This window comes from Mesocricetus auratus, unplaced genomic scaffold, assembly GCF_017639785.1.
Source record: "Mesocricetus auratus isolate SY011 unplaced genomic scaffold, BCM_Maur_2.0 Super-Scaffold_15014, whole genome shotgun sequence".
Lineage (NCBI taxonomy): Eukaryota > Metazoa > Chordata > Mammalia > Rodentia > Cricetidae > Mesocricetus > Mesocricetus auratus.
The window spans coordinates 11140409-11162320 of NW_024429186.1; the positions used below are offsets into that span (position 1 = coordinate 11140409).

Here is a 21912-nt window from a genome sequence, read left to right on the forward strand (position 1 = left end):
GTCCCGAGATAAGACTGGAAAGGCTCTACAGTTCTGAGCTAGGAGTGGAAAGACAGCCTTTCTGCGAGTTTAGGCAGGAGACCCAGGTGGAGATCGAGGGTGGAGGAGGTCGGTGGCTCGGAAAGGGACAAAGAGCAGCTCTGCCCGACCCCCTACGTCAGGGTCCTATTGTTCCTCCTCTCTGGGACTGCACCGAACTCTGGTGGTCCCGGGAGCGAGGAAGGGAGCTGAACCCACCCGGTGGGCATTTGTTTATTAATAATGAGAAAGGGAGGGTCGGGGACGCGGGCCCGTTAGGGGGACGCGCATTTTCGCGCGTCTCCTTTAAGGGAAGCCCTGCCCTACCTTTCCCACCGGTCCCCGCCACCCCCCAGCCCTACCTGCATTTTAAAACCGCCTTGTAGTCCTGGGATTGGCCCAGGCCGCGTCCTCCGGGCGCAGAAACTTGAACCGGGGGGAGGAGGGCGCCTGGCCCCACGGTTGGACGAGACCATCTTTGCGGCAGCCCCCGCGCGCGCCCCGCCCCTCCCGCACACCCCCGGAGCGAACCAATCAGACCGGCGGGAGGGCGGGACCACGGCTCGAACGCGCCTCTGGCAGGGCGCCCGGCGGGCCGTCGCACCGCGTAGGGGAAACCTCGGGGGCCGGCCGTGCCTCGGCTCACCTCCTTCTCGGAGGCGGGGCCCGACTACGGCGCCCCGCCCCCTCTCCGCCCGGGGTGGGCGGGGCGGCTGGAGCTCCGGGAGCCGGGCCGGGGGCGGGCCTCCGCCTGCTGCGCCCGAGCCGGGAGAGCCCGGGCACCGCGGCCACCGACACAGCCACTGTCCCCGTTCCCGAACGCTGAGGCGCGCGCGGGCTCCCGGGTGACCCGAGAGGGGGGCCGCGGGAGAGAGCGCGAGGCGGCGCGGGGTGGGCCGCACGCATCCCAGGCCGCCCCCCGCGCGCGCGTGGCCGGGCCCAGAGAAGCCCCAGCGCTGGGAGCGCCGGCCCGGCGCGGGCGAGGGCGATGCCGCGGTGACGGCCTCGCCATGGCGAAGCCCCCGGCGGTGGCGGCGGCGGCTGCAGCGGCGGCGTCGGAGGAGCTGAGCCAGGTGCCGGACGAAGAACTGCTGCGCTGGAGCAAGGAGGAGCTGGCGCGGCGGCTGCGGCGCGCCGAGGGCGAGAAGGTGGGCCTCATGCTGGAGCACGGCAGCCTGATGCGCGACGTGAACCGGCGGCTGCAGCAGCACCTGCTGGAGATCCGCGGCCTCAAGGACGTGAACCAGCGGCTGCAGGACGACAATCAGGAGCTGCGCGAGCTCTGCTGTTTCCTGGACGACGACCGGCAGAAGGGGCGCAAGCTGGCGCGCGAGTGGCAGCGCTTTGGGCGCCACGCGGCCGGCGCTGTGTGGCACGAGGTGGCCCGCTCGCAGCAGAAGCTGCGGGAGCTCGAGACGCGCCAGGAGGCCCTGCTTCGCGAGAACCTGGAGCTGAAGGAGCTGGTGCTGTTGCTGGATGAGGAGCGCGCGGCGCTAGCGGCGGCGGGGGGCGCTAGTGGCAGCGGCGGCGGCGCGGGTTCCCGCAGCTCCATAGACAGCCAGGCTAGCCTGAGCGGGCCGCTGGCGGGCAGCGCGGCGGGCTCGGGGACCCGCGACGTTGGCGACGGCAGCAGTACGTCCAGTGCGGGCAGCGGCGGCAGCCCGGACCACCACCACCACGTCCCACCGGCGCTGCTGCCCCCCGGACCGCACAAGGGTCCAGACGGCAAGGCCGGAGCCACGCGCCGGTCCCTGGATGACCTGTCGGCGCCGCCGCACCATCGAAGCATCCCTAACGGCCTGCACGGTAAGCACCGCGCCCGGATGGGAAGCCTAGGGGTGTTGTGAAACGGTAGTTCCTGAACACCTCACGGGTTCAGGATGGTGGGGGTCGCACCTCCAGACCCCTCCGCAGCTGGCATAGCAAATGGAGCATTCCGCGTGGTGGTGTCCCTGCCTGGCTGATACCGCCGAGAAGTTTCTCACCCACAGCTTTGTGTCAGTGTCTGCCACACCGGTGCTGTCTAGGGTGTCTCTCATCCCACCCTGAAAACACTTGTGGGCAGAGGGAAGTTTTTCTGGGAAGACTATGAAAGGCCTCTGAGATAAAGCAAGTTATTCCGTTCTGGTTGGGAGCCACAGATATTCCCCAAGCCCCGTCAGCGTCCACAACTGCGCTCTAGGTTTGTGCTTCTTTCCAGCACGGTTTCCTCCTCTGCTTCCTCGCAACCCTGTTTCCTCCTGGGCTGGGCTGGGCTGGGCTGGGCTGGCCTGGCCCACTGGCACTGGTGGAGAGACCTTGAGGCAGCTGGGCCAGAGCGCTCTGGGCTAAGATGAGAGGCTTCCTGGCTTCCCATAAATCCTGCACTACTGGTTGGGACACCTTTCTCAACTTGGTCTCTATATTCCCCAGAGGATATAGTTGCAATGAATTCTGACTTCTCTGTGTGCCTCGGTTTCCTTTCTTCCTTGCTTATGAGGCGGAGAGGCTGACCCCTGCCTCCCCCCAGGTGGGTGTGAAGCGGAGATCGATAGTGTCCCTGATTGGTAAGCTTGATCGCCTTCCAGGAAGTGCTGGGGTCACCTGTGGCCGGCCAGAGTCTGTGTAGGTGGGAGGTCAGCTCTGCCTGTGCCGAGGGTGTCACCACCACAGTGGCCTGCTGTGCGTCCCTTCAGTGGCTCTGTCTGCCCTGGAGCTTTTCCTCCTCTCCCGACTGCCAGATGCTGTACTTCCCTGCTTCCCCATAGTGTTTGGAAGCCTGGTTGCCAGTGTTGGTGGCACCTGCTTCTGCCAGAGTGGTTTGCCTGGTGGCGGAGAATAACCTGCCCCTTCTGTTCTCCTGAAAGCCTTTCTCTGTCCATACACGGTCAAGGCTTAGAAGAGCCCTTCCCCAAACTGACAGCTAGAGCTGAGAGGACCAAGCTTTTTCTTTAGTTTCCTGGCCAAACCCTCCGCAGGCATATTGGGGTGGGAACAGGTAGGAGCTGCAGTCCGGATGCAGGACAGGCGGAGGTTTCCTCCTTATTTACTCTGCAGAGCCTGTGAATTCAGGAAAGGATTGGGGTTAGACGGATACTTTGTTCCTGATTAGCAATCTACCACTGCAACTTGGTTTCTTTTTGTAACACTGTGTCCACAAGGTCCTCCCCTACAGCTACTCAGTCAAGCTCCACCTGCAGAGTTCCAGCTTAATTCCACGGCGCACCCCTCTTTACAGTGCATGCATCTCTGGGAGGGTCAGTGTTCCGGGTCTTGATTTCCCCAAGTGCATTGTAAAGGAAGGGAAGACTGTGGCTGGTTTTCAGCTATGTCATCAGCAGCGCTTGGCTAGGGTGATTCTCCAGGACACTACACTGCTGTGCTGTCCCCACCTCTTTGCAGAGGGTCATGTTTTGTGCAAGGAGATGTGGGTCTGGCCCAGAGTCCCAGTTGCAGTAGTGAATAATGCAGCAGTTAAGGACCTGGCCAGGCTGGAGGTTTTCCACCCCACTGGGGATGGGTAGGGGTAGAAGTGTCCTGTTTCCTACAGACCCCCCTCCCCACCCCCCATCCCCAAATCTCCTTGCAGCAAAATTGCTGCAGATTTTTGTAGTAGCCAAGTCTTGCTTTGGCAGGGAAATGAAAACTCAGTATTGGTATTACAAATTTCAGTTACACACGGGATTGTTCTTTTTAGCTTTGTCTCTTGAAGTCAGTGGGTGACCATGAGATATATCCTCCCTCTACTGTGCACAGAGTTCCAGGAAACAAGGAAAACTGGGCTTCTCTGTTCAAGGACCTTAGTCTGACATTGGCTTTGAAGAGCAGGGTTGAGCTGAGAGAGAGATAAAGAGAGCCCTGGTGGTGGCCAGAGTAGAGTCACCAGGGCTTAGGGCCTGGGCTTGACGTGCAGCCACAGGAGTCCTAGGCAGCTTGCATCTGCCCCGTTTTATAGATATGCAAGGGGAGGCACAGAGAGGACCCCGGCCTTGTGATGGGACTTCTACCAGGGCCATTGGTGTTTCTGCCAAGAATGACTTGGGGCTCTTGTGGTTGTGGTTTTTTTTTTTTTTTTTTTTTTTGGTTTTTCGAGACAGGGTTTCTCTGTGGCTTTGGAGCCTGTCCTGGAACTCGCTTGGTAGTCCAGGCTGGTCTCGAACTCACAGAGATCCGCCTGCCTCTGCCTCCCGAGTGCTGGGATTAAAGGCGTGCGCCACCAACGCCCAGCTGTGGTTGTCGTTTTTTGCTTTCCTGTTAGTTAGGTAACATGGATGCCTCCCTGTTCTCGATTCCTGACCTGACTGTGCCTCTTCTCTCCCATTCTGGGAAGTGCTGTTTCCTTATCAGTAACCACTGAGTGGTCCATTGATAACCCAAATTATACACAGGGTCTGGACATTCTGATGCCCTCATGTATCTTGGGCAACTTGTTTAATTTTGCCTCCCTGTCTTTCTGGAAGGTGGAGGAGAGCCCACAGAGCCCTTTACTCCAGAATGGTCAGTGAGGTTAGCACCTGTTCACCATGGTCCCAGCAGTGGTTGCAGGAGTCCACGGGGGAGACCTGCCAGCACAGTTTGGCTTCTCTTACGAACTCTGCTTGCCTTTGAGACTGCTCGTGGTTCTCCGCATCTGAGCTGTGTGTGGTGTGTGTGACTGCACCTGCTGCAGAGCGAGGGGAACCGAGGTCCCGTAGCCCTCTCTCGGGGACCAGTGCTGCTATGCCCACATCCCTGTAGCATGTCCTGGAAGGACAGTGGCAGTGGTGGAGGTGGCCATCTGTATTCCAGCCAGCCCTGGCTGAGGTGGGCTTGGCCAGTCTCTGAATCCATGTGCAAACAGGCAGGCACTGGGCAGGCGCTGGGCCCTGCTTTTGAGAGGCTGGGTCCTGACTGGCTAATAAAAGTCAGGTTTAGGATGCCCTTGCTGTCATTCTAATCTAGTCCTGCTGGCTGTTAAATGCCAAAAGTCCAGCCCCCTTTTCTTTTCCCAAGTGAGGTAATTTTCAGACAAAAACATTTTCCCTCTAGGGTGTAGCTCAGGGGTAGAGCATTTGCTCAACACGATATGAGACTCCATTGACAGCAGCACACACACCAGAAAAGTCTTTTCAGTCAGTTTTTTCCTCCCCTCCCATCCTTCTAGCCCCCCCATCTATCCCCTGTCCTTGGGTATGCCCTTCACCGCCCCCACCCCCTCCATTCCCCACTCCCCTGCGGCTAACTGAGCCTCTCCAGCAAGCCTGTGAGTGAGTGCCATTTATCTTTTCGTGTTTGGGTTGAAATTTTGAGCCACTCAGAATGAGCAAGGGTTTGATCTCTGGTTTGTGTTTTTGTTGGTTTGTGGAGGGTGGAGTAGGGGGTGGTCTGGGCCCTTAAAAAAAGACAGAGCAGGCTGGTGGTGAATAGGTCTTTTTTCCAGGAGGCCTCAGGGCTCTATTAATAAGGCTGCCATTCCTAAGCCTGCCAGCCTGGAGCAAAGGTCAGAGGAGATAATGGGCGGGTTATGCAAGCTTTCCCTTTTCTCCCAGCCTGACTCTGGTGGAGGGGTTGTGAGATTGTCCATGGACTTGGGTGCTAGGGCTGGGCACTCACAGGTACTCAGCACGTGACACTTACCGCAAAGAACTTTTCCAGGATCACCATGTGCTTCCAGGAGGCTCTTTTGGCAAACTGAGGCTTGAAGAGGTGTTGGGCATTGCTTTGGTTCCCCAGGGCAGCTAGGGTCTGGAGTGAGTCCCAGGGCTTCTGTGTGAGCTCCTTGCGGGAGGGCACATGCTGTATAAGAGTGAGTCCCTCCCAGGGCGCTTTCTGCTCTCCCTTTTGGGGAGAAGCCGCCTCTGCAGGGTGTCTGTCCTTCCATATGTCTTCCTCTTACACTTACTTTCTACATCAGTCTGGCTTCCCATCACAGAGGCATCCCGCCACAACTATGTCCCGTGTTAGGTCTCTGAGCTCCTAGGACACAAACGGTGTGGAATATTGGTCTATGACCAGAATATTTAATGAGGAAACCAGCTCCTACACATACCTGTTTGCCTGCCTGCCTGCCTGCCTTCCTTCCATTCTTTTTTTCTAAGATAGGGTTTCTCTTTGTAACAGCACTGGCTGTCCTGGAACTCACTCTGTAGATCAGGCTGCTACGCCTGTCTCTGCCTCCCAAGTGCTGGGATTAAAGGCATGAGCCTCTGCCCAGGCTCACACACCTGTTTTCTGCACACACCATGGACAGGACTATAGTCACAGTTCCTTGAATCTCTTAGGCAAGTCCTCGAACCGTTTGTCTGGAAAATGGGAAACACGATTGACCTTTGGGAGGAGGGGAGGTGTCTTTGTATGACAGCCCGAGTGTACCTTCTCTGGGATGGAACAACCCAGCGCTGAGCTTAAGTCATAGCCGTGCAGCCTAGGGCTCTAGCTCCAGGGCCAGGAGGGCCTGAACGAGCTCTGTCCTGCCTGATCGGAGACCTTGGTAGCTTACTGACCCTCCAGGTCTCAGTTTCTTCATTTGTAGTATCCTGCTCCTACAGCTGAGCCTTTAAAGAGGAGTCTGTGGCTTCTCTTTTCACCTGGACCCGGTTCTCATGCTAGGAAGCGCTACCTGGTGTGGGTAGGGAACCCCCTGACCTATGCTTGCGAGTGGAGTCTTTGTGCCCAGACCTGTCCCAGAGGCAGGGAACTCTTGTCCGGTCGAACAGAAGCAAAATGACTTTGTAGTCAGGAAGGAGCAGAATGGCTAAGTTCTGAAGGTGGGAACTGGAGCATTATGGGAAAATGGCCTCAGAGGGGCTGAGGTTGGGTTGTGTGCAGCCCCTCAGGTGAAGCCCTAAAGTTCCAGTGACTCTGAGGTCAGTGCCTGCAAAGGACAATGGTCCAGATAAATCCGGTGGCCTCTAGAGGCAGGAGCCGGCCCTCCGCTAGAGGAGGTGTGTGGTCACCTGCCTGGACACCGGCTGGTGACAGGCTCTTCTGTGGGTGGCACTTGTCGATGCCCAAGTTTTGGGTTGTGCTGCAGAAGAGCTGTCAGGGGTGGGAGGGCAACAGGGAGTGGAAGTTGACCTCATAGCCGGCCCTGTAAGCAGGAAGGGAAACATTAGCGGAAGTTTAATGAGCATCTATACTCCGAAGTTCTCAGTGCCTCCACAGTGATTCATGTCATCTAGCTTGGGAGTAGCAGTTGAGGAGCGTCTCTCTGGTGAATGTCCTGTAGGCTGGGCTAAGGGCAGGAACAGGAAACTCGGGGCCCCCAGGATGGCCAGGACCCTAGCAGTGGCCGTAGGAAAGAACCTTGCTTTAGGCTCAGTCTGTTCCAAGTCCTGACCCCTGTCTGCTCCTTGGACTCTGACATGTAGCGTTAGGTGGTCCAGGGACATCAGGTCAGACACTTGTGGGAGACATTTCCTCTACATACCAACTGGAGCTCCATCCCCATCCCCATTACAGGATAATTAGGATGCATGGCCAAACTTACATGCTGGGATCAAGGTCTGTGACCAGTGCAAGGGGTGCCCTGGGGGTTTCAGGAATCCGTGTGGCTAGGGACAAGGGGACCTCAATGGAAGCCACAGGACTTAGAAGTAGGAACAAAATCCTCTACTAAAGTGATGGGATTTTGTAAATTTTATTTTATTAAGATTAAAACAAAAGATTTTCACCAGATGTGGTGGCGTAAGACTGGAGGCAGATGTAGACAGATCTCTGTGGGTTCAGGCCAGCCAGGCTACAGAATGAAACCCTCTCTTTAAAAAAAATTTTTTTTAAATTTTATGTGTATGAATGTTTTGCCTGCTTCTAAGTGTACCAGGTGTGTGCAGTGTACTGGTGCAAGTCAAAATGTGTGTAGGATCCTCTGGAACTGAAGCTACAGATGGGTGTGAGCCTCCATGTGGGTGCTGGGAACCGAACCAGAGTCCTGCAAGAGCAGCCCATGCTCTTACCCACCAAGCCATCTCTCTAGCCCCGTTTTTGTGATCTTAAAGCCAGGGATAGCCCTATAGGCATATGGTTCTGGACAGATAGAGAGCTGGGTCACCCTGGGATCAGTGCCTGGTCTTAAGGAATCCCACTGGACTCCAGCTTTCTGTGAAGCAGGGCAGGAAGACCCAGAGTCCTGCCCATTCACCACCAGATTCTCTGGAAATGCTGTGTAGCCTGTTTCACTAAGGTACAGGCCCCCACCCTGGAGGCCAGAGACTCTGCTTTCTGATCCCTCACTCTGGGTCTCAGATGGCCTGTCAAGCTGGCACTACTGTCTTCTCAGCTTTCTCTCTTCTCCCTAGCACCATGGGGGGCGGAACTGGGAGTCCTTCTGTGCCTTGCTGCTCCGGTCCGCCCCTCCTTGTCCCTCCCACAGTCAGTGCTGTCCTAGAGTAGATGGGGTTCAGAGTGCTCGAGACTTGGAGTGGAGGAAATGCCTGGCCAGCAAGAGCCGGAAACCCTGAGCAAACTGTGTGGAATCCTCTGGCTCTAAGGAGGAAGCTGTGAGGGAAGGGGACCCACCCTTGGGTCTGCCATTCCTGTCTGTCTGTCCATTTGGGAGCTGGTGTTCTGGTTCTCTTGACTCTCAGACTTGGCGCCGGGGCTGGTTCTCAAACTGTCTTTTGCCTACAAATTATTGCCTGCTTGTTGCAAAGAGTGGATGTATTACTAACCCCTACAGCATCTGGGCCCTAGGAGTCCTCAGTTTGGGACAGGACTCAGGCTACCAGTGCCTTGAGACGATGACCTGACCAGTACCGCCGAGGCCAGGACTCTGGGTCACCACTCCTCCTGAGGGCCTGACGGAATTTCTGACCTCCGCTATCTGATGGACTGCACTCAAAGACTTAGGGTGCCGAGTTTAGGGCAACACTGAACCTCCATTTTTGGCTCAGGCTTGTTTGCTGGGGCTGAGGAGCCTGCTGCTGCTGTTGGCGCCCCCTTACCACAGCCTGCAACCCTCCTGAGAGTAGTGCTGTCGTGGGCACTGTCTAGTCGTCTGGAGTTCAGAACAGGTGTGCACTCAGGACCGGAGCCTGGCGTGAGGGCCCTGTAGAAAGGCTGGAGAGCACCCTGTCATATTCTAAACCAGGCAGAGGCCAAGCTGCTTTGGCCACCTCCCCTTTCCCCCCTCATTTACTATTTTTAGCCTTTATCTACTTCCAAAAAAAAGAAAGAAAGAAAGAAAGAAAGAAACCTGGTGGGGTGTGTGTACAAGCGTACATTCTTTTTTTTTTTTTTTTTTATTGGTTTTTCGAGACAGGGTTTCTCTGTGGCTTTGGAGGCTGTCCTGGAACTCGCTCTGTAGACCAGGCTGGCCTCGAACTCACAGAGATCCATTCTTAGTCACTGTAACGCTGCACTCTTTGCTTTTGTCTGTGGCTCCTCACCTGGTTCACTTTTTTATTTTAAATGTGACAGGTAGACCAGGCTACCTTGAATTTGCAGAGGTCTGCCTCCTACCTCTGCTGGGAGTAAGGGCACGTGCCACCACTCCTGGTTGAATAGCCAACAAGCAGAAACTTTGTTTCAGTCTCAGCAGGTACCGGCTTTGGTGGTTGCTGTGGCTCCTGGGTCCTGTGGGCAGTGAGAACCAGAGTCCTTACAGGAGGCTCTGGAGAAACCTTTTGGGACCCACAGGGGACACTGAGCTGGGGTTCGGCCTGTTGGTCAGCCAGTGGAGGATGCTGGCCCATGATGGGGCATCCCAGGCCGGATGTGGGGGGCAGAGGCCAGTGTCAGTTCAAGGTGGAGGCAAGTTGGCTTGTGTTGCCCTGTCACTGACCTGGCTTTGTGGGTACTCACAGCTCCAGTGGTCCCAGCTGAGGCCTTGAAAGCAGCTGCAGAAAGCCAGGACCTTTTGTCACGCTGTACATAGGTCAGCTTGCATCCCCCCCACCTCCCCCCCCCACCCCCAGCATCTCTAAGTTATAGCACAGATGCTTCCAGCTCTCGAATGCTCAGGACAAGTCCACCCTGAAGGGAGTGGTGATTGTGTTTAGGCTGTATTCGAGGGGACAGATGCAGGCAGGGCCGGTGGCACGGAGATGGCAGCTATTGAGAAGAGTCGACCCATTTCCAGAAATAGAATACCCACTGTCAGGGGATTCATCTCTTTGTCTCCCCAAGTCTGCCTTCCCGTCAGCTCCCACGTTGTAAGGCAAGAAGGAGGCTTGCTCTTGTCCAGGAACCAGAGGCTCCACCGAGCACCCTGCTCCCTTCCCTGTCACAAGGGCTTGATTGTGTGCGGAGCCCTGAATGCACCCGCCTGTCACCATGTGCGGCACCGGCTGGCCTCCCTAATGAGCCCGCTCTGGGAGTGGCCCTTTGTGGCAGATTCCGGCCACACTGCCCGGGCCAAGGCTCCGTTTCCCAGCCGCTTGGCTGCTTAATGTCTCTCCGTAGCCGTAGCCGGTGGGACAATGGGAAATTCTCCCGTGTGCCTACCCTTCTTTGTGTCCCATATTTTCAGCAATGGGCACGGCCCACCTCTGTACGCATTCAGAAGTGAGGAGGGTCTTACTTTCTCAGCTCCTGCTGTCTTAGACAGCGCAGCAAGCCTCCCTTCCTCTGCCCCTAGGTCATCTCCTTCTGTGGGGCCACCCCATTGTCTCCTTTCTTTTGTTCCTTTTGGGTCTCTCCCTAGATCCTTCTCTGCAAACAGGCTAGTGTTTCCTTGTCCAAAGCAATAAAACAAAACCTGCCCTTCTACTATCCCGCTCTCCTCTCTAGGGTGGGGGAAACTCCCCTCTCCATGGACTGGAATTTCTGCTGCTCCTTGTATGGGACCCTGGGAAAGGAGGCTCGGGTTAGTAACCTCTATCCAGTAGCCTTTCATGTCCTTCTGACAGTTGTCCTCTGGAACCCAGGGTGTGCGTGCCAGTGACCCCTTCCCGGACTTCCTGGTAGTAATGGTGGTTCTCTCTCTCTCTCTCTCTCTCTCTCTCTCTCAGTGACCCCTTCCCGGACTTCCTGGTAGTAATGGTGGTTCTCTCTCTCTCTCTCTCTCTCTCTCTCTCTCTCTCTCTCTCTCTCTCTCTCTCTCTCTCTCTCTCTCTCTCGTCCGAGTTTTTGCCACTGGTTGTCCATTCTCGGACTGCTGGCCACCATCCTGGCCACCTGCATCCTGTGGATTTGCCCCCTCCCCACCTCCGACCTGTGTCCCCTTACTCTGTGCCTGAACCTTGGCCAACTTCACCTCAAGGTCTCTCAGTTGGGGCCCAGGCGGCTGCTTCAGTCTAGCGCAACGGCAGTGAGGTGGGGTGGAGCAGTGTTCCTCCACGCAGAAGCACCTGTGTGTTTGGAGCCTTGTTTACCTGGAGATAAGGAGCCGCCTGCCCTGGGCAGCCCTGCAGGGCAATGCTTCTGCAGATCGTTCTTTCTCCCTGTGTTCTGTGGCTGCCCACACAAGTTGGGCCATCTGAGCTTGGACCAGGGACTTCTGTACACCCCCACCGATCTCGGTGACTTGTCTTCCCAGGCCCTGGAGTTGTGGTCTTAAGCCTGCCGCACTGTTCAGGCCCACCTCAGGCCTTCCGTGATGCTCCTTTTGTACTCCTGCATGCTTGTCGGAGAAACTTAGGTTGGTCCTTGAGTCAGACAGGTACAGGACGTGTGACACGTGGTCCTCATCCATTCTGTACCTGGTGGAAGCCTCTGTGTCCTGAGCCAGGGTAAGGGTGTGCGCTCCGTGGTAGTGGGTGCCAGCGTTGCCCATGTGTAGGACATGGCTGGGGTCTTTGTGTCTGCAGGGAACCCAAGCACTGAGAGAGTCCCCTGGCTCCTGGGATCCCCTCCAGAACTCGGCCAACTGAGTCCCAGCTTTTTCTTTTTCAAAGGAGGCCAAGAAGGATGCAGGATCGGAAAACTGTTTGAAAACTGAAGGGGTCATGGGGTAGGGGGTGGACACAGGCTAGAGGCATGCCTCCTGCCCTGTTTTCCTTTATTAGAGGAAAGGCCGGAGACCTGCCCTGGACACACCAACACCGGTTCTCACTGCCATTGGTTACCCGTGGTGGTCAAGGCTGTGACTGGCAAGTGGGCATACCCCTCTTGGGGTTACAGGAGCTCCCAGGGTCCAGCTGTGGGCCATTTCTCTCTCTGTCTCTGGTGATGAGCCCAGTACACGCCACACCTGGGGCTCTGCTCCCCCTCCCCCAGCCTTGTGCTGAGCCCGCTCTGTGTGTACGGGTGTGTCTCTCAGGGTGACATTGTTCTGATCTCAGTGATGCAGCCTGGAGAGAGACTGGACATGGGGTCCTACAGACCACAGGGTGGGTGGGACACTGGGACGTCCCCCACCCTGTGGGAGGTCATAGGAAGGCTCCTCTTTGGCTTTGGTCCTGCATCGTGTGTACAGCTGCGCCGTTGAAGTGGAGGGACCTTGTCTCTTCCCAGTTGCACGGGCTCACTTATCTGTGAGGTTGGGAAGGTTGCATCAGGTCTCTGGTGCCCAGAGACCGTTGAGGAACTTGAGAAAGATCTAGAAGTCCAAGCCTTCCTTGGTTATGAGCCTCACTTAGGTGACTGCTTCCAGATTAGCCACATTCCCTATCCAGACGAACCAGTAGTAGCTTTTGTATTTTTCCCTCCATTCCTGTTGTTTTGGGGTTTTAAGGACCTGCATGCAGTAGCTGTGGTTGACTTTCTGGCCACAGGTTGTCACTTTCCAAGGGCTTAGCCAGTTGGGGGCCTGGTCTGACCCAGAATCAGAAGTAGCAGCCACAGGATCACTTGCTAGTGTACCCACACCTCACAGAGGATCTGATTTCCTGTCCTCCCCTCCCTACAGGCATCGCTGCCAGTACCGCATCACCGCCCCTAACAGCCATGGAAGGCAAGGGGACTAAAGACAGGACAGACTTGTTGTTTGTGCATGTCATGTGTGTGTGTGTGTGTGATATGAGTGTGTATGTGTTGAGTGTGTGCGTGAATGTTGAGTGTGAGTGTGTGGTGAGTGTGTATAAGTGTTGAGTGAGTGTGTGTGTGTGTGTGTGTGTGTGTGTGTGTGTGTGTGTGTGTGTGTAGCCTGTACCAGGCACACCTATGGAGGTTGAGGACAACTTTCAGGAGTTTTCTGCCGCTGTCATGGGATTTGAGGACTGAGCACGCTTTCCAGAGCAAGCGTCTTTACTTGCTGAGCCACCTTTGGCCCCTTCTTTTGCATGTTGACCTTGCTCCTGTGCCCCTGGCCTCTGGGGACTACCAAATGTGTTAATAGGCTCTTTCGCTGGTTATACCAACCTGCCCTGGCTGTGAGGGCTGGCCTTAGGAGAAAGTCACTTGTACACCCCGTAGACACCTTTGACTGCCAGTGGTGTAATATGCACCGGTCTCTGCTGGGGCTTGCAGGACCCCGAGCAGGCGCCTAAAGTCTCTGCTAGCGTTGAACTGTCTGTGTGCTGTACTGACAGGGAGACGAGGCGGGTGGGTGCTGTGGATTCCCAGGTGTGATTGGAATCCTGGGGAGCGCATGGTGGCGTGGGATTTCATCACACTGCTCGCCCAGGTACACTTTAAAACTCGCTAATTATTTTGGGGATTTTCCACTTAATGTCCTTAGGCCCCGGTCAACTGTGGATTACTAAAACTGGGGGAAAGACCGTGGTAAGTGGGATGATTGAACCCAGGGACCACATGGCTTCCTCATGCAGGACGAAGGCTGTCTGGTACTGCCTATCTGCTCTCCCCTCCCCTCCTGTGTTGGATCATCCCCATTTGCCCTTCAGGGGCTGCTGATTGGCAACCAGAAGAGTACAGTGGCAGGTCTGGCCGAGGGAAGGTGGGTGCAGGTGTGCGTTCAGCCTTGCAGCAGGGGCAGCTGGGAGGGCCTGGCAGGCAGGGGCTTGGTGGGCCTCTTAGGGAGGCCGATGCTCTGTTATTCAGTAGCAGCCGTCTCTGAGACTGCTGTGTGTAAGGGACTCTAGGCCAGAACGGCCGCCTGCCCGCTGCACTGTCCTACTTTTTCGTATTTGGATGAGCCTGTGGGAGAGCCGGAAGCAGACCCTCTGTCGTTCTGTGGAAATTGGAATAGACATATAGATCCTCAGGCCCCGTGGGCCTCTGTTTGCTTCTGACCTTATTCTGAGAAGCATGGCTGCTTGGAGGTGTCTGTCCAGGCCTTTGGAGTCTGTGGTCTTCACTCCAAATCTTTCCTCTGGAACCTCCAAGGCAGTGTTTCACAAGCAAACCAGGAATCTGTTGAGCATCAGGCCATGCGGCCATATTGAGTTGGGAGCTCCCCTCCTGTCTGTCATCAGCTCTGTCACCCATGGAGTAAACTCACTTTTTTTCCCCTTAAGATTTGTTTTTATTATTTTTGTATATGTGTATGTGTCTGTGTGAGTGATTACCAAGTGTGTGTAGGAGCCTGTGGAGGTCAGAAGAGGTCGTAGGATCCCTTGAAGCTGGAGTTACAGGATGCTGTGAGCCACTTGACAGCTTGACGCGGGTGCTGGGAACCTAATTCAAGTCCTCTGGAAAGAGCAGTCTTTGTTCTTAACTGCTGAGTTGTCTCTCTCTCCTCTGAAGTGGACTCTCTCTCTCTTTTTCCTATTGTTTGTTTATTTGTTCTTTTTTAAGACAGGGTCTCGTTAAGTAGCTCCAGCTGTCCTGGAACTCGCTGTAGATGAGGCTGGCTTCGAACTCACAGATCCCCCTGCCTCTTCCTCTCAAGTGCTAGGATTAAAGGTGTGTGTCACCATGCCTGGATTGAAATGGACTCTTAAGAGATTTTTAAGGGTTTAGGCCATGGAGTACATATATGCAGTTTCTTGATCTTTTTCCCCCTCTTAAAAACTAATAAGGGAATTCACAAGCAAGAGCTCCTTCTGAGGTGCTGAGGAGACTTTGTTCTGACCACTAGCCTTGTGTTCAGAAGCGAGCTCTGTGGACTGTGGCAGGTGCTTTCTTGACTTTCAAAGGATGGGGAGCCTATCTTTGAGGGGGAGGCTGTCACCCAGGAAGTCCTGCTTGGAACCTGGGCTGCCCCGAGGCGCACTGTGTAAGGTAAGACATCCCAGTACCCATTGCTTCTCCACGCCAGTTTTACCCATTTGGAGCCCTAGGAGACATGCAGCCCGTAGCAGGTCTGGTGGAGAGTTTGTGGGGAGGGGGAGTGGATGTTGGTCCTTGCTCCTCCTATTTCTCTCCTGTTGACATCACCCCACCCTACCCTTGTCCATAGGACCAGGCAGAACCCTTGGTTTTTAGGGTAGGGACTCTCTGCAGACCCGAGGCTCCCCGGCATGACTTGGGGCCTTGTTAAAGGTACAGCTTCCCTTAGTCACAAGGTCTTGACGGCAGCAGCATGGGTGATGGAAGGAGCAGCCGGTGGCAGCCTTGCCAACCTGCCCTCCTCAGTGCTGGCTCTCTCCTCTCAGCATAGCCTCCCTCAGTGGCACAGGTGGCAGAGGTCATGTGTGCCAGGGCCTTCTCTCCAAACGCCTGCCTTAGTCCTGTGGATGCTCACAGAGGGGCCGTGGTGTTCATCTCACCCTCTGCTACTCTGCTGTGCTGTGGTGAGTTCCCAGGTGTGGGTCCCCATCACGTGTCCCCAGACCATGTGCCTCAGTGTCCCCACTGAGAGAGAGGGCTCTAGTGGTTCAGTACCCTGACTTCCAAAATTCTGGGTCAAGCTTGCCCCGGTGGCCATACCACCTGCTGCGGAGGCCACTCATGGCAGATGGGACCGTTGTGCCTCGGGTGCTTGCTGTGTTCTTTAGTTCCTGGGCTGCATCTCACTTGGCTCTGTGTGGGAGACAGATGGAGGGCTCACTCCATTGCAGGAAGAGCCGGGCACAGTTCTCTGCTGGAGCCCTGGGGGAGTTAGGGACCTGGTCTATTCAAGTAAGCTGTGGACTCAGCACGAGTCTTTTGTAAGGCACCCCCTCTTTGAGGTTCATTTGTAGGTCCCCTGACACTGCCCAGGGATCAGTCCGTTCCCTTTCCGGGCTTCCAAATCACGTGGCGGTCAGTGTTGACACTTGGTGTGGGTGCCATTCAAGGTGGGGAAGAGTGAGCTGGGAACAGTATTCTGTCCAACTGCTGCCCACGATCCCAGAGGACCCAGTGTCCTGAGGTCTCCACCTCCCACTAGAGGCTGTGGTCCCGGGGAGAAGGGGCCCAGGTCGGCCACCCAGCTGTCTTCCTGCTGTGCTTGGTTTTGTCATGCTGATTTGCCGGGCGGGTCCCAGGTGAGAGGTTGCTTGGTTGACACTCTGTGGCTGCCTCCAAGGTGGGGAGGGTGAGTGATAGTTTCTTGGGTCCCCACTTGCCCCAGGAAGACGCGCTGTTGAACGGGATGCATGAGGTAGTCGTTCTCTTTGGAGGATGGTCCTCATCTCCCTTGGGAGCAGTTGTGTGGACTTGGCAGGTCGGACTCTAGTAGAAAACTCAGAAGTTTCCTGACTCCAAAGCCCATATGGCCGATTTCTCCAGGTACCCCAGACGATGGTTCTGCCTTTGTTTGGGCCTGTGAAGGGCAGTCCCCATCCCCCACAACGATGAGCGTGTGTCCTGCTTAACCCATCGGTGCCTCAGGGTTACTGGACCCGCTCGCTGCTGGTGTGGTGGGCCTCCATGTTTGCCAGGGCTCTGTGTGAAGTGCACGCAGGGCGGTGTGGTGTGGTGGTCAGATGGCCAGGCCATTATTACGCTGGGCCAACCTCCCAGGGTGGGGGCGGGCCTGCCAGCTGCTGTCTCACCCGGTCCTATCAGGACTCAGGCTCTTGCCTGTCCCCTACACCTGCGAGTTATTGCCTGTGGGGTCACCTGCCCCTTCTTCCCATTGTTCACGGTAGAAAAGCTTGGAAGTTGCAAACATGTTTATAAATGGAAATTAGAAATTATATCGATAATCCTTTCCACCATCAAAAGTGCCACCATGTGATTTCCCCCCACCCCATCCAGCCAATGGCAATGGACCCTAGCACAGTGCAGAGGACCTGACCTTAGATCAGCCCTCCATGATGTATTAGATTTTATCATATGTAATAGATTTGTTAGACATATTATTTTATTTTAATTAATTTAAATTTTGGATGTTTGTGTGGTGTGTGGTGTGTGTGTGTATGTGTGTGTGTGTGTGTCTGTCTGTCTGTCTGCTGGCCATGTAATCTGGATCTAGGCCTGCCACTCCTGTGAGCCTCAGTTTCCCTCTGGAAATGTTGGGTACCCTCAGTATTCTCAGGCTTGCTCAGAGAAGCCAGCAAGAGTTTTCAGGAGAGCCATGGGTTGTGAATCGTCATTGATTGACAGTGATGAAGAAAGTCAGATGAGAACTGAACGCTTTTTGATGAATTTTTGGTCCAGGGTTGGGACCCAGGGCCCGGCGCCTGCTAAATGAGCTCTTCACCACTTAGTTGCAGCTAGCCTCCAAGTCACCTTTTCTTACCAGCTGTGTTTAAAATAGCGGCTGCTATCTGGGGCCATTTGCAGAGGGTCCTGGCTCCCCTCCCCCCTCTCCCCTCCTGGCCTGGGCAGCAGGACCTCTGGACAGGATGTTTCTCTGTGAGCCCATTGAGAAATTCCGCCTGGAAATCCTCCTTTGGTGCTGGCGCAGGCGGGTGAGAGAATTGGGAGACAATGGGAAACGTGGGAACAAAAGGCACCGTTGTTCAGGCTGCCTAGGCAGGGGTCAGTGGGTGCCTAGCCAGGACAGTCAGACCCATGCCTAGGCCAGGGATTTCTGCTTCCCGGGGCTTGGCTATGAGCCCCATGGGGGAGGGGAGGAGGGAGCACAGCTGACCCAGATCCAGGGCTCCACGCTGTCCCCCTGTCCCTCTTCCCCCATCCTCTCTTTCAGGAAGAGCTTCAGCATTTATATTCAGGAGCTGCATCCATGCGGGAAGGACCTTGTGTACTTGATCTGCCCCTGGGCTGCAGGGTGACTGGCTTTACTGCCCTGTCTTGCCCAGGGTTTTTACCCTTCCCTTCCCTCCCTTCAAGCCAGCTAGCTCAACCCTGTCTGGTCCCCTGTGAACTTGGAACAGGCCCACTCTGCACCTGACCCTTCCAGGGTCCCTTGGCATCAAGTTCAGAGACCCAGGAACAAAGATGGAGGCCACCTTCCACGTGCCTCTAACTCGTTTCCCATCCTCCCCTCTCTGTACAGAGGCTTCGCCCCATGCCGGTACAGCTGCGTACTGTCTAGCCATGTTCTCTTTCCCCCATCTGGGCTTTCCCATCTCTTCTACCCCTCGTTCTCTCCCCAATGGGGAGCATCACTTTTTATATTTTTTAAGGACAGGGTCTTGCTATGTAACTCTGTTCTTCCTGGAACTCACTCTTTGGAACAGGCTGGCCTCACGCACAGAGATCCGCCTGCCTCTGCCTCCCCAAATTCTGAACTCCGCATGTGCAGCTTCTCATTTGTTTCTAAGCTTTGGCCAACGTGTTTACCTCTTGTCACTTTTCCAGCCACCCTCTTCCACCAGTGTCCCCAAAGTCCTTCTTTACCCCAGTGCCTGTCACACAGATAAGTATCTGCTGTGCTGTGTTTTTATAAGCCCCTGTCCTGAACTCCCAGCGTGACAATTGTAGTCTGTAATTGGTCTGTCACCCTGAGAGTGGCTGGCCTGCTGAGCTTTGATGCTGAATCCCGGCTGTCCCTGCTCTCTTTCCTCCCGGGTCCCTGGGGCAGGCTGGGCTCTTCCTGTTTCAGGGCCGTGGCCACTCTGCTGACTGAGTTCCTGGAAGTTCTTGACTGTTCAGCAGGAACGTGCAGCCGAGACTGAGGGACCAAGCCCTGCCCAGATGACTGGTGTGCATGTGCGCGTGCACACGGGTCCGCTGTCTTGGCATAGGGGCTCCAGACGAGGGTGAGCCGAAGGCTGGGGTCGCTATGTGCTCTTCCCCTTTTGAATCTCCAGTGTAGAGGGACTGAATCAGATGGGCCCTGGGTGTGGGCTGGGGAAGTGGTGGTGGTGGTGGTGGGCTTAACCTCAGGCCAGTGGCCTAACTGGTCCGTGTACCTCTGCTTCCTCTTCATCAGAGACACGAGGTAGGAACAGGCAGGAGCAGGTATGTGGGGTCTCTCTCCACGGCCACTCTGAACTCGATGTAAGTCTCCAGACCTGTCAAGACCCACAGGCATGCTAGACGACTGTTTGGGTGGTCCCATGCCTTCTTAGGCAGCCTCTTCTAGCCTGCCTGAAACAGTCCTCAAATAAGTCTTCCCTTTCAACCCAACCTTTCTCTGTGGGCTCCTTGCCTAGGTGTGTTGAGGCTGGGTTCTGAGGGAAAACAGGGATGGGATTTCCTGGAACCTAGTGGGTGCTCTGGGCTGAGCCAAGGGGGTCCCTTTGACCTGTCCCTACCCCAGTTTCTCCTAACTATGAGGGTATTTGCTACAGATGTGTGCACACACACACACGCCTCTTTGTCATGGGCAGGGGCTAAAATCATTCTTCCCCATTGCTTCTATTTTTTGTTGTTGACCTTTTGATAAACGCTTGTGACTGCTGGGCCATTGGCAAGACTGGATGTTTACCTCGTGTAATTGGGAGAGAAGACAACCATATTTCCTTTAGGATGAATGGCTTCTCCAAGCATTTCCCAAGGTGAGCCTTTACTAATGGGCTAGGAGGTGTGTCTGGGCCACAGGCTTGAGGTCACAGGTGTGACCCTGTGGGTGCTTATTAGCTCCCTAAGTGAGCTCTCCCATCAATCCACACACAGCCCCCTCTGAGTGTGTGGAGGAGGTGCCTTCTGGCCTCATGCCACAACAATGCATCCCACGAGGGTCCATTAGAACCCACGGCCTTTCTCCATTACTTATGAAACTCTCAATACACATGAAGAAATTGAGGCATGGGGCCCTGAGGGAACGAACGGCTCTACCTAAGCCCTGAGGTGCCTCCCTGTGGTAGACAGTCCCCTCAGACTCCCAAGTAAGAGCTCACTCCTGGGCTGAAGCTCTTCCTTGTCCTTGGTGCCCAGCCATGTAGAGTGGCGGAGAGGCTGTCACCTTCTCCACAGTGAGGTGTGCCTGCTGAATCTGCTCCGCCAATACAGGAGGAAGTGTAGTTGTGGGGGATGGCCCAGGGAGACCCAGTTTGCCCCTGAGCCTTGGGTTCCTCACCTGACCCTCCCTCAGAGGTGTGTGCCTGCCCGGGCTGCAGTCAGTGCTTTGGTGGTGGTGGTGAGGGTGGTGGTGGTGTGAGGAGACAGGTCAAACTCAAGACTGAAGGACAGCTGTGTCCTTCCAGTCATCCAGCCTGCTGCAGGGCCCGTCAGGGAGGGGTAACGTGTGTTGGGGGACCAGTCTGTGGGACATAGATGCTCACTGGTGTCTACCGAGAACTCTGAGTAGTGAGGCCACTGGACCAGACAGGCAGGCCACGGGTGTGGTTTATGGGAAGTTCATGGATGACAGGTCAGTGTGTCACTGCTTATGTGGTTCTGGGACAGCTTGGTTCTGAGCATCACAGCAGGAAGCCTTGAGCTGGGCGGCCTGCTTCCCTTTTGTAGTCCACTCTGTGGGGCAGAGGGAGATGTGGTGAAGTCAGTGTGGAACATTCTACTGTAGCTGGTTCTCCCAGGGTCTGGACAGGAGAGAGGGGTCACTTCGTGCAGGCACCTGCTTTGACCTGGGTGGTATTTCAGAGTCCTGCTGTCTCTTCCCCAGCCAGAAGCCTTGAAAGAGACGGTTTATGAGGTCAGTCTGCCGGTGCCTCTTCTGTGGGTGGAGATGTAAACAAATGTGTACCCTCCCTTTGTAGTGCTCCAACAACAAGCCAAAGTACATTCTAGCAGAGTCCAGCTTGGGCAACCTATGAGTTTATTGACCTAATTTACAAAGTGTGAATGAGGTCTACACTGTGAGTCCAGGCCAGCCAGGGTTACATGGTGAGACCCTATCTTAAACAAACAAGCAAAAAGTAAAAATAAATTATTTTTACTGAAATCAGAGACGGATGGCACTTGAGGAATGATACGTGCACGCACACTCGCACACCCACCCGCACACACTCGCACACTTGCACACCCACACCCACACACCCACACACACTCGTATGCACATGTGCACATACAGAGACAGTGCAAAGTGCCACCTCTAGAGGAAGTGGCTCAGACATTTGTGGACAGAACACTGTTTGTCACTAAACCAACCGCAGGGAGGCAGGCCCCCTTTCTCCACACCTGCCACAGGGCCTTAATTCCTTCCCCTGCGTGGCAAGCCTTTGTACATTGGGCCCTACAACTGGCTACTAGGGACCCAGGGCCTTGAGGTCACAGCACTCCAGGTTTCTCCACCTTGCCCCGCGCCCCTGGGTAATCACTGGCTGTCAGAGATGGAGTAAGACAAACGGGGGCCTGCTGCAGAGTGCTGTCCTCTGAGCCTAACAGATGCCACCTTCATTGGAGAAGCTGTGACAATTGTAGGCGACCCTCAGGATGGACCGACTGGCTGTTGATGCGCCCTCATAGAAGGCTGAGAAGCCTCCTTGGACCCTGGTGAGATTCTGGCTGCTTTTGTACTTGTATACTCCCGACGATGAGTATGTAACCCTGCCCTCACTGCGTATGGTCTGCACATGCTGTATGGTCTCGGGAGTTGCTAGAACATATAGACTACGGGAGAGCAGCTGAAGGGGAGACTTTATCTGCGCAGCTACGGACAAGCCATTATCCGTGCTGGGGTGAGACTTCCCAGTGCTACAGCTGCTTTGGGGTCCTTCGTGCACATGTGAGTGTAGGTTGGAGGCCAAAGGCATGGGGTATTCTTAAAGCTGGACTTAAAGGCAATTGAGTTGCCTGGAATAGTTGCTGGGAATTGAACTCAGGACCTCTGCAAGGACCACTGAGCCATACATATCTCTAGTCTCCCGCTTGGCTTTTGGGGAAGAGTGTCTCTCAATAGGCTGGAGCTTGCTGGGTAAGCTAGGCTGGCTCTCCATGCCGGGGTTACAACTACGTCACCAGGCTAGCTTTTCCTGT

General features: G+C 55.4%; 1 protein-coding gene across 1 annotated transcript in view; it reads left to right on the forward strand.

Annotated features, from left to right (window-relative positions):
- The first annotated feature begins 725 nt into the window (after positions 1–725).
- Positions 726–21912, forward strand: part of Ccdc85c (coiled-coil domain containing 85C) — a 64117-nt gene continuing 42930 nt past the window's right edge. The window contains exon 1 of the mRNA XM_040742525.1: positions 726–1824. Coding sequence (XP_040598459.1) covers positions 1029–1824 — 796 coding nt within the window. The 5' untranslated portion in view covers positions 726–1028. The remainder of the gene's footprint in view (positions 1825–21912) is intronic.